Source organism: Carassius carassius, chromosome 36 (assembly GCF_963082965.1).
Source record: "Carassius carassius chromosome 36, fCarCar2.1, whole genome shotgun sequence".
Classification (NCBI taxonomy): domain Eukaryota; kingdom Metazoa; phylum Chordata; class Actinopteri; order Cypriniformes; family Cyprinidae; genus Carassius; species Carassius carassius.
Genome location: NC_081790.1, coordinates 4,833,754 through 4,847,091, shown reverse-complemented (window position 1 = coordinate 4,847,091; position 13,338 = coordinate 4,833,754). Strand labels below are relative to the sequence as shown.

Genomic DNA, 13,338 nt, shown 5'->3' with positions numbered 1-13,338 from the left:
CTATATACAGTAGGCCTACACATTTGTATATGTATCTGTATATAAATATTATACATCAAATTAATTAACTCTTTGTCAACCTGCTCTCCACGCAGATATAACAAAGGCAGATCATCTCGCAAATTAAGCAGAATAGTTCCAACCTAACAATATGTTTAACTAACGTTACCCAAATGAGCAGTTCACAAAAAGAAGGCGTGTCCACAGGACACCCAAACATGGACAAAAACATTCTTCCTCATATGCTATTACTATTTCTCACAGAGGAACCACTGTGGAAGTGAACAACATATTAATGCAGATCATGTGAGCGTGTGTTCCGGGGTTCTTACTTCTTGTAGTCGGCGCTGAAGAGTCCTCCGCTGACAATCGCGGGGATGCTGCTGTTCTCGTGCGCCGCGTCCACGCCGGACTCCAGCGAGCCCTGCTCGTTATACGACACACTGTTGGCGGACATCACGAGCATTCACACCGATCACTACAGCACCGCGACCTTATTTATCCTCCGATAAACGCAGATGAGATTGAACGATGCTGCGTTTCTAGTTTTCACGGAATGAATCGAAAGATAAAACTTTTTTCACTCCCGAGGAGCAACTTTTCCTCTCGTCCACGCAGAGTCGGAAGTGAGCTGGAGTTAAGTCACGTGACCGTCACATGACAGCAGCGTGACGAACACCGAACTTTCTTAAGTGTTAACAGTGTTCTATATTCTCTATTATAGATCAGTGAGTGTTACGAATATTTTATACATCGTTATATGTTATCGCCCCCCCCCCCCCATATAATTATACTCATGAATTATTAATTATGTTACAAACATATATATTAAAGGAGCCGTATGTAGGATTGTGGCCAAAACTGGTACTGCAATCACTATAAAAATACTGTAGAGCTGTATATCCCCTCCCCCTACCCCCTGACTCGAGGTTGCCAGATAAGCTGCAGGATTCAGCAGAAACGTAGGCTGCTTCAATGAGCTTCCAATGGCAAGTGATGAACATACGTACACAGTAAGTTTTTTTTCTGTTAATTATGTTTATGCTTCATGAGAGATATTTTGATGGTGCAGTCAGGTGGTGCTTCTTCAAGTCTCTCTTACTGGGTGTTAAGGTGCTGGGGCCATAATAGCTGAAGAGATAAGCGTTTTTGGTTTGATTTCCTTCTTTTGAACATATAAATACAATTACAATAAAAAAAATAAAAAAATCTGAGAAACAAAAAGGATTATAGTAAAACAAAAAACATATAAACAACAAAATAAAAATTCCTTATTTTTCAATAAGAAAAAAACATCGATTTACAAGTACTAAAGTTTTTGTCATAAGTAGGCTAACAAATAACCAAAACATTTGCCACAGCAATTATAACGCGGGACAAATTCAATATCACCAATGGCTATCACAGGGTTGTTTTCAGTTCCATCAGAAAATATTGTTAGAGTAAATAAATTACATTAGCAATGGTCATACAGGTCAACTTGCAGCATGTGTAACTTAGTCCATGATATACGTGAAGAACAAATGACGAATCATTTTTACTGAGGTAACATTAGGCTACTGTCTCAATTACGTTTCAAATTGCCGTAATGGGCGTGCTAATGTCGTTTTTTATCAGCATCTCAGCATAATAACAGAGAAACGGGCTCCTATAATGCATTGCTAATGTTAGCATATGTCCATGTGAGCTAACGTTATGTTACTTTGCACAAACATGCATAACTTTGTTCGACTGTCATGAATATATGAAATGTTCATTGACATCAAGTACAAGTTAGCCAAGCATAGATGAATCTAACCTGTCCAGGAGAAAATTAGCAACGTTAGCCCCTTTGTTCAAATTCTTCTCCGTTTTCAGTTGTCTCCATCTTTCAAAAGCATCTCCAATACAAATTCTGGTTTTATTTCGGACTTTGTCATGACGAATTTCTGAATTATAATGAGGTCTTTTTGATTTAGTAACTAACATTAGACATTTTTATCCGACTGGAGTTAGGGTAGATTACAGCAAAGCTGGCAACACGGATCCCGAAACACTACTGACTTCGTGATTGGTAGATAGGTGGAGGGATGCGTGTCTGGCCAAAACACAAAATGACAACATCAACATCAGTTGAGGGCTGCAAGTCCACTTTTTAAATGACAATATCCTGGCCGGACTACTGTTGTCAGTGATATAAGTATTTGAAATGAACATGGTTTCTTAATGTCTAGTGACACATCAGGGCCATTTTATGATTATTTGAAATAGATTTCTTACATACAGATTCAAGATTTTTATTCGTCACATACAAAATTATATATAGCATATATAAACAGTAGTGAAATGTGATTCAGGTCCGCTCCATGGACAGTGCAATTATTAAAGAAAACAACACAGATGAAAATATACATAAATATAGCTATGTAAGAATGAAATAAAAGTAAACAATCAAAATATAAGAATAAAATATAAAAAAAGATGTATATTGTAGAATTAAATATAGAACGCAAAATAATGTGCATGAAAGTAAACTGTAGTCTTAAATATTAAGATATACAGGGATGTACAATGTGCATACTGTATGTGCATTTTATTGTAGTCTTAAATATTAAGATACACAGGAATGTACAAGAAGCAAATGTGCAAACAGGTTGACACTGTCAGTGTGTCTATGTGAGGTAGTGAATGATGAATATCTTACTGATAAAGTGAACATTAAGTGGAGGCATGAGGATGTTAAGAGGCTGGTTTAGAGTTTAGGAGCCTGATGGCCTGGGGGAAGAAACTCCTCCTGAGTCTCTCAGCAGATGGTACAGTCTTTGCCTGGCTTTATTAACCTGTGTTTGAATGTGAGTAGTCCAAGTCAGGTCCTCGGAGATGTTTACACCAAGGTACTTGAAGCTGCTCACCCTCTCCACAGGGGTCCCGCTTATCATAAGAGGTGTATAGGGCTGCTGCTGTCTCTTCCTGAAGTCCACAATCAGTTCTTTAGTTTTGCTCTCATTCAGAGAGAGACGGTTGTCCTGGCACCATGATGTTAATTTCTCTACCTCATCCAAGTATGCAGTCTCATTATTGTTGTGAATGAGGCCCAGAACCACAGCTAAACTAGCCCTCAAACTAAAAGAGAACTCTTTTTTTAGTTTTATTTATTAATAATCTTATTTAATCTCCAATCATACATTCACAAAAAACCCTAAAACTATATTAAATAACGCCCAGTTTTGTCAGAACTAGCAACCCAATTTGGAAGATTTACCCAAATCAACATTTTATAAAAGCAATATTATATTTGATCATTTATATGACAAATTATACAACAAATAATCATGTATTATATACATTTTTATAACTACATTATTGTTTAATAAACATTTTTAAAAGCAAACTTTTAACGTTGTTCTTAAATAAAAAGATTCAAACAATGTAAATCTTGATATAAATTAACATCTTTTTTGTAATACACATATTTTAGATTAAGAGCTCCATATCAAATAACACATTTTTACATATAATTATATTAATGTGATTGAATGATTGTAAGTAGTCATATTAATGTAAGTAATTACATGTAATTTAATCATATTAGTTTTTTTTTCAACATTAGACTAAACACACATACTTTTTCTCTCTTGTTATACAATTTGGATATTTTTCGTATTTGTATTAATAAATAAAATTTTATATATATATATATATATATATATATATATATATATATATATATATGTTTTATTATTCTCATTAATTATTCATTAGGTTATGGCCCCCAAACTTTACAATTATAAGAGAACTATATCTGTTTTTATTTATTAATATTTTTTTTATGATCCTAATTAATTATTAAATAAAGCCCCCAAACGTCCCCTCTCACTCTTTGTATTTTTATTATTTTCTTTATTAATTATTTAACGGAGCATTAAACTTTCCTAAATGGGGGATGTAACATTCGGTCAGCCCTTTACAAAAAAAATCTGTGGTGGTTATTATGATATAATGATGTATCAGATGGTAATACCGTGCTACCTTTGATAGAATTTAATATAAATAAATTATATATTAATAAATTATGTATAATGTGTTAGTGTTAAAGTAATACGTTATTTTTTTCCATTTGAAGTGCTTGATAACCCATAGCGATTCTCATAATAACCAGCAGATGGCGACAAATCCTGATTAAAAATATTATTAAGACACGTCCTGTTTTTATCACGTGCTGCTGCTGCTCTGAAAGACGATATTTGTTTTACTACATCTAGCCATTTCACTTTTTTATATATTTTATATACTATTTGAATAAAAACATGACTTTTCTAGATCTCTATTTAAAAAAACAAAACCCACACGGCACACAAGCTCAATAACCTCTTAACCTCACCGCTTTCTTTTCTCCAAACTTCCACATGTCTGACCCTTTCTTTTCTCCTCACCTCCATAAATGACCCTAAAGTCACCTTCACATTGTAAAGCTTATGGAGAGGTGAAGAGTTACTCTCAGATGATTGTTGACCAGAGCTGTGGTGTCTCATTGTCAAGGCTCTGAAGATCTGGAATCTGAATCTGCTTTGAGATGGTTTTATCTTGTAATGTTTCTAGAGCAGAAGGCCAGAGGTCTGCCGGTCTCAGGGTCAGTTAACAGACGCTTAAAAGAAGACAGCACTGAGCCTTACACTGTTTTTGATCTGGAAACATTCCCTCCACAGGGTAACACAGATATGTTTTTCATCACAGATAGAAGGGTATAGAGAAACACAAGAGATAGAGAGGGATGGATTGAGGCTTTCTCTAGAAGAAACAGGAAACTGAGATGCCATTTCCTGATATTCCCGCTCATGTCTGGCAGTCTGTGGCACAGTGATCTGATCATCTGACTGCAGCCGAGCTGGAAATATAAACATGTTGAACATGTTTTTGTCCTTTTTTCTTTCCCTTCATTTTGTTCCTTTCCCGAAAGTAGTTTTTTTTTCTAGAAAACAAGTGAAAGATGATTTCCTGTTGTCAAAGATATGAAGAACCTTGAAGGTTTTTAAAAAATGAAACAAATTCTAAATGTAAATTCTAAAACGTGCAACATTTGAATGATATTTCAGATTTGATGTGAGGAAGTTGAAAGTTAAAAAGTCTTGTTTTTCTGCAGAACAGGTTTTGGATTGATACGTGAGGACCAGATCAGTGTGTGTGTGTGTGTGTGTGTGTGTGCGCTGAAGTGTGTTTAAACAGTGATTAGCAGCTGAATGTTCATGAATCGCTGCTCAGAGAGGTGAAGCAGAGAGAGCGAGTGCTCAGCTTTAACCCTTTCTCTGTCCCTCTGACCTCTGACCTCTTTCATCTGTCCTCCCCTCTTCCTCTGTGAAGTCTCAGGATTGTCCCGTCAGTTCATTCATCTTCCACCAGTCAAGCTCTAGTGTTAAAAACACTAAATGAGCACTAAACACTTCATTTACACACCATTACTGATTACACAAATCAACTGCATACTTCACTTTACAAAGTCATAGAAATCACAATATTTGCAGCACACTTTAGTAGAAATACTATAATAAACAATACTTTTGCACACTTGCTCTACACACACACTTATGTAAACCACTATACCCATATGGGATAAAAATGTAATTTTCAAAATTGTAATAAATACACCAAAAAATTAAAATGATTTAAAATGATTAAAAAGTTATTTTTAAGTTATATAACATTTATTTATTTATTTATTTATTTATTTATTTATTTAGCCCCTTCTAGCAAATATTGCTGTATATTTTGGCATTTGAAGGTTAAGCAATGTAAATGATTCATTAGGAAAACATATTTCCTGTACTATGTGTGGCGGTTTTCTTCCAATAGGGGGAGTAGTTAATTTATTTTTATAGGTATTTATATATCATCATATTTATTTAAACATTTAAATATTTATTTTATTTATTTAAACATTTTAATTAAAAAGAAAATTCAAATAGTTCCACACAGGTTGAAAAACACAGGTGTCACTGAATTATGTGCGTTAACTTTATTTAATTATTTCTTTCCATCAAGGAATTAAGAAGCTGATCTTTTGATCTTAAACCTGCTCCTTTGGGAACAGATTTTCATTGGCTGCACCTGTCCTCCCTCACACACAAACACACACACACACACACACACACTCGCAGACAGTGATTTATTGGGGGTCGACTGCTGTGTTTGTAAACAGACTGTGGGTCACGTAACCTCAGAGAGCCTGACTTCTTATCTACATGCACACACACACACACACACACATGCAGAAGGAGTGAGAGAAACTCAATTATTTTACCATCTCAAAGTGGAACAATATTCACAGCAGAGAAACACATGAATCAGTGTGTCCTGATGATAAATGAAGCGCAGACGGTTGGAAGTGGACATTGGCTACAGATAAACGTACACACCTGTTACACACACGCACAGAAACACACGACTGTCAAACAACATCATGAAGATCCACCCTGAAGAGACCGAGAAGCCGAAAACTAGACAAAATTATAAATAAAAAAATGAATTTGAAAACACCAAAACATAAATGACCTTTAAGAAACATTTAAACAAACAAACATTGACCAAGACTGTATTATTTATATTATTTCTATTTTAATAAAAAATACATAAAATAATATGATAATATTTAATATGCTAAGACGTACTTTTTAATATGTTTTTCATAAATATCATGAAAATATCTCTCAGTTATCTGTGGAAACTGCAAATGCTGGCATGCAGCCGTTCATGACTGAAGGGGCAATTTTGAAATGATGATGTTACAGGAAGGTGTCACACTTCCGCTGACAACATCCACTGTTGCCATGGAAAAATAAAATCCATGCGCATAAAAAAGTCACTCATAAAACACATCCCAGAATGCAGCGGGGAAATGATGTACGGTGGACAGGATGCAGGGAGGATGTGAGTAAGAGTGCAGAGAAACTCCTGAGGAAAGCTAGAGGAAACTTTAGGGAGTGGGAGAGAAATGCCAACCAATAACTAACATCATCAACAGCAACCGGCTAAATTTACACCTCAGCAGGAAGTGACCTCATGGCCTACGTCCTGTCCTGTCTCGCAGCTCTTTTACCCTGGACAGGAAAGAACCACCCAGTGCACATGACCTTTGCGTGACCTCCAGCACCCTACGCTTTCTCTCGGTAGACGTCGTGCTCATCCAGGCCTCGTGAGTGTGTGTGTGTGTGTGTGATTCGTTTTATATCCTGAGGGCCATCAGACAGGATTTCACAGCCCTGTAACTCTTAAGAGTCTCTCTTTCTTGTGATCTCTTTTCTCTGTTGCCTCTTTTCAAAATGATCCACATGAAAGTCCGTGTAGATATTGAATGACAGGCTGATATTAAAAACCACACTCAGTTATGTGATGTTGACCCTGCAGGCTTAAAAGAAGAAGATGGATGTGACAACGTGTAGAGAGAAACTCCATAAAGCAGCAACGAGAATTTACGGGGGGCAGACAGAAAGAATAAAGCAACTTAGTTACATTTTTAATAATATTGCAATCTGGTAAACATTAAAACACGGATTATTCCGGTCCAGATCTTTGCTATGTTTTACTAAACATGAACTTCGTACACAACAGGAGTTGAAAGTGCTTGCATTTTATGAACATATACTACATACATTATAATTTATTATATATGTTTATATTATTATTATTATATATTTATATATACATATACATATTAATTAAGTATTATAAAATATAAATATTGTTAAAAAAGAAAGAAATGTATAAAAAAATCTAGAATATAGATAAAAAATCTATAAAAAATATCTAAAATTGTATATATATAAAAACACTCACACACATACACACAATTGTATATAAAATATGCATAAATAAATCTAGAAATGTATAAAAATACATAATGTACTACTTACATATAGCTTTATATATATGTACCTATATATAGCTTTATTATTTAGAATGTGAAGTAATATTATACAAAATATATATTAATTTCTACCGATATATATTTAGATTCAAAGTCAAGCTACAAAGAAAGAAAGATGGGTATAATAATTAAAAATATAAAATACATATATATATATATATATATGGTGATTTTACATTATATTTATTATGTATTATAAAATATAAATATTGATAAAAAAGATAAAACTATTTATACATAAATCTAAACAAAAATGTATCAAAATAATGTAATGTACTATATATACACATACATAATTTTACATTATGTTTATTTTAGATTTATATTTCATTCATGTTTTGAAAGATATTAAAATGTATTTTTTATTTAAATATTCTTATAGTATATATACATTTATAGTATATATATATATATATATAAGTATTATATAAATTAAATCTTTCAAAATAAAATCCTTTGCAGTACAACATAATAACATAAGTAGATAAATCTCTCCACAGTTGCTATACAGTATATCGTGAAGGTGATTTCTTGATGACTGACATTAGTTAAATATTTTCTGAGTCCCATATGATAAGCTAATAAAGCCCATGGATCGGGTTCAGAGGCAGCAAGAGAGTGTGTATCTGTGGGAATATGTCTGTTTTAAGGTCTTTGCCATCTGGGTCCACATGCTGAGAGCAGGAACAAAAGGCCAAGAGAAGGAAGTTACGAAGAGAGGCGACCCAAAATAAAGAGTGAAAAGAAAAACAGCAGGAGGGAGAGAAAGAAAAATAAATATATCACAGGTGGAGCTGAGACGAGACGCTACGACATACACCTGACAACACAGAGTCACAGAACAACACCAGCACACACTCCTGTAAGTCCAGATCTGTTTCTGTGCTACTGTTAACACAGAGTAAATAACCCATTCCCACACAAACACAAACACAAGCACGCTGGACGGGAACAGAGGTCATTCACCGCAGACCAAGCATGAGGGGGGGGGGGGGGGGGTGATTGTGTACAGCGGCCCCCAAAAATGATTCGGACACTTAAAGGAGTAGTTCTCCCAAAAATAAAAATGTGCTGAAAATGTACAAATCCTCAGGCCATCCAAGATGTAGATGAGTTTGTTTCTCAAGTAATCCATACCACTGCAGTCCATTAATTGTGAAGTGAAAAGCTGCATGACTGTGGGAAACAAATCCTTCATTAAGACGTTTTAACTTCAAACAAGTCCTCTGTTCATAATATTGCTTTCTCCAGGGGGGAAAAATCATCTTGTCTGAATTAGGAGAGAAATATGCATAGGCTGTTGTTTTATACAAATATGTGGGTGGGTTTTGATGTGAAAGAACAACAGGGGATGGACTTTTCCACTAAAAGAAATGTTATTATCAATTACGGACAGAAGTAATATTTAAAAGCTTTAACAACGGATTTGTTTCTTACAAACACACAGATTTCCCTTCACATGATGTTAACTGATGGATGAGAGTGGTGTGGATTACTTGTGGATTATTGTGATGTTTTTATCAGCTGTTTGGACTCTCATTCTGACGGCACCCATTCACTGCAGAGTATCCATTGGTGAACAAATGATGTCATGCTATATTTCTCCAAATCTGTTCTGATGAAGAAACAAACTCATCTGCATCTTGGATGGCTTGAGAGTGAGTAAGGTTTCAACGTTTTTGAGGCCAGTGGATGTTTATGCAATTTAACAGATTACAGTCTCTTTGTGCAATCTCAAATTGATGATCGAATAATAAAACATCCAATTTGATTCACTTTCTCCATGATGTCACCATCTTTTTGTATGTCTGACTGCGGTGTACCACAGCTGTTTGCTTTTTGTGTAACATTAGTTTTGCCATTCTGAGTGAAATTCAATCCTCTGCACGCTCTCTGCATAACATTTCTTCAAATAAACTGCCTTCAGCTTCTTCCTCTCTGCTGATTTTAGTATTATTGATATACTAGCTGTTGTTAACTTGTTAATATTTTGAATAAGATTTTATTTTCAGATTTGGTTTTCATTTTAATTGTAGTTTTAAGTTTAGTTTTTGTAATTTTGTTGTTTTCTTTCGTCACTTCTATTACTTGTGTGTTTGTTTTTAAACATCTTAATTTATTTTATCAAGCTTCAGCTTTCCGTTGTATTTTATTAAGTTTGAGCTATTTTAGTACTTTATCTTAAACTAAACAAAAATCTGAAAGTTGGCTTAACAAATATAGCTAAAATAAAATAAGTTTATTATATTATTTTCTATATTTTATTGTTTTTTTTCAATAGTTTTAGTTTTAGCTTATGATAATAAACCTAATTCCATCTTTTCAAAGCTACAATTCAACCAAAAATGCAAACTCAAACAGTTGACGGTAGCCATTCACTTCCATGCAAAAAAAAAATCTATGGAAGTCAATGGCTACCGTCAACTGTTTGGTTACCAACATTCTTCAAAATATCTTCTTTTATGTTCATCAGAAGAAAGAAGCTCATTCAGGTTTGGAACACCTTTAGGTTGAGTAAATGATGACAGAATTTTAATTTTCGGCTGAACTATCTCTCTAAACGGCAGATACTACTGAACTAATGAAATAGAAAGTCAGTGGCAGCATATTTTTGGTGGGTGTGTTTCAGGATTCAGTACTGTTGGCCACACAGGAGAGCAGCCATGCTGACATCACTTCCTGTCTTTGTTCCTGACTTTATTTCCAGGCTTTGCAATGTAATTCCTCAGAGACGTGTATGTAAAGACACAGAAGTCTATCAACATCTTGTTTCATTCTTGTCTAGCTCACTCAATGCATACAGTTGTCACGTAAACATGAAATGTGGTGTTTGAGTCAACATGACTCTGTATTTTCAGTATTCACAGTCTGTGTGTGAGAGGTGGTTCTTTCTCTGTAGGAAACGTCTGTCAGCACTGAAGTGATTTGAGGGTTACTGCACATTTTCCACCCAACATTAATATCACTGTGTGTGTGTGTGTGTGTGTGTGTGTGTGTGTGTGTGTGTGTGTGTGTGTGTGTGTGTGTGTGAGAAAGAGAGAGAGAGAGAAACATAATTCTTTCTGTTGAACAACCCAATTCAGATCAGCACGCAATGTTTTTGTATTGTGCAATTCAACATACATTTATGTCTATGCTTGCAGGCTATATTTCTGAAACCCAATTTGTTAAAAATGTCCTTGAAAATATAAAACATGACATATGAAAAAAAAAACACAAAATAATAATACTTTAATAACACTATATAATAAATAATAACACTTTACAATAAGGTCTTATTACTTAACGTTAGTCAATGCATTACCTGCATTTGGCAATGCATTTGTTACAGAATTAATCTTTGTTGACATTAGTTTATAATATACTGTTCATATTATCAGATACAACTTTAGATTTGAATAGTGCATTAGAAATGTTGGAAATAATATTAACTAAGATTAATAAATGCTTTAGAAGGGTTTTTCATCATGTTAACCAATGCTAACAAATAAAACCTTGTTGTAAAGTGTTATGAAATAAAACTTCATTCACACAAAAACAAATCACCAGAAGGGTCAAATATGTAAATGTAAACAGTGCTATTTTAGTATCATTGAATCATAATTTGATTTTAAGATATTTTTATTTTATTTTTTAGCTTAATAATTTTGTGTTTTTTTCCTTTTTATTAGTTTTTGTTTTATTATTTTGTTTTTTATTTTCTGTTTATTTATCTTAGTGCATCAGGTTAAACTAAATGAAAATGAAAAAATGGTTTCTTGGCAACTACCTGAAATATAATACGTTTTTGTATATATCATTTTATTTAATTTCAATTAACGTCACAAAAATGCTTTTTTTTATGGTTTCAGTAATTAACCTGGTACATTCTCCCTAGCATGAGGTAAAAAGAGTGAAAACAACATGTTATTTGCTTTGGGTTTTTTTCATATAGTAAGAGTGATATCATAAACTCAACACTGACAGCTTAAACTGAAAGCACCTTGAGACCATCAATCCTAAAGTTACCCTAAAACACACTCACACACTGTGCACCTCATGAAGTCACACATCCAGGGCGCGAGGTTCATTAAAAACATGTCAGAACTGTCACTATCTGTGACTTTCTGTCAGCAGAACTATTAACTAAAATAACACACATGTACACACACACCTGGGGGAATTATGGTAATGCATAACATGCACAATAAACACAAATACACAGATCAGTTGTTTAACTGAATTAAAATGCATGACATTACAAGTCGGTCAAGCCGATATTTGCATATGAATTCTAATGAACCTCTGATTAGTTCCTTATGGAACTCATAACAGCGCAGAAAGCCAATCATCTGTGAGAATTAGCATTGAGATGAAAAGCATGACCTCTGATTCGCTGTGTCAGCACCTGAGCTGCAATAACATGCGTGAATGAAAACTGAGCGGCCAAACTCCAAACACATGTCTGGAAAGACACACTATGTTTTTTGTCTCCTGTGCTCACATAGTAAAAACCTTTACAATTATGAAATATTCTTGCAATTTAAAATAACTGTTTTCTATTGAATATACTTTAAAATTTAATTTATTCCTGTGATGTAAAGTTGAATTTTCAGCATCATAACTCCAGTCTTCAGTGTCACATGATCCTTCAGAAATCATTCTTAAATGCTAATTTGAAACATTTATTATTATTATTACTGTTGAAAACAGTTGTGCTGCTTCATATTTGAAATGTGTGGAATATGTGGAAACTGTGATACATTTAGTTTTATTATTGATTTTTTTTCTTGCTGACACCGGCTGTGTATACTATGCATATACATAACCTTATATTTCAAGTGCGATGAATACACCACAATTGGTATTTAATATGATTTGTAACTTTTGATTTACTTATTTTCCAGACTCCCAGGAGTAAAGACATTTTCACACAATGGATTCAAATGATCAAATAAAAAAGATGTGAGATCATGTGACAGCAATTCAGAATACTACTGTCTACACACTTCCATACTGAGTACTGTTATATTTAACAGTAGTTTTATTTATACTGTTTTTCACACTCTAGGCACTAGAGTGTATTTAGTGGGCACTATGTAGTATAAACTGTGCAGTAACTTAACATGTTAAATAAGTGAAAGAAACAATGGGAGAGACAGTTTAAAAAACACTTGTCACTTCTGGAAAAGTGAACATACTATCCACTACGTGTGTGTGCATGTGTGTTACTGAAGGGATTCAGTGTATAAACACTGTAAAGTCCAGGAGTCAGTGTGAGTTCAGGAACAGCAGACACATGTTCTCTCTTTCACTCAGTTTATTTCTCTTTTCTTCTCTCTAACTCTCATTTTCTAATGTTCTCTCCCAGAGGAACATTACTCAGAAACCACTCTTAGATAATGAATTTCTCGGTTATGATTCATTAAAGTATCAACTTTGTCCAAGATGTTTCTCCTAAA

The 13,338-nt window shown here is 34.0% G+C and overlaps 1 protein-coding gene across 1 annotated transcript in view; it reads right to left on the bottom strand.

Moving 5' to 3' along the window:
* The window catches only part of LOC132116973 (AP-3 complex subunit beta-1-like), a 67,208-nt gene extending 66,552 nt beyond the window's left edge, over positions 1-656 (bottom strand). Inside the window, exon 1 of the mRNA XM_059525914.1 lies at positions 333-656. Coding sequence (XP_059381897.1) covers positions 333-466 — 134 coding nt within the window. The 5' untranslated portion in view covers positions 467-656. The remainder of the gene's footprint in view (positions 1-332) is intronic.
* Between the last annotated feature and the right edge of the window lie 12,682 nt (positions 657-13,338).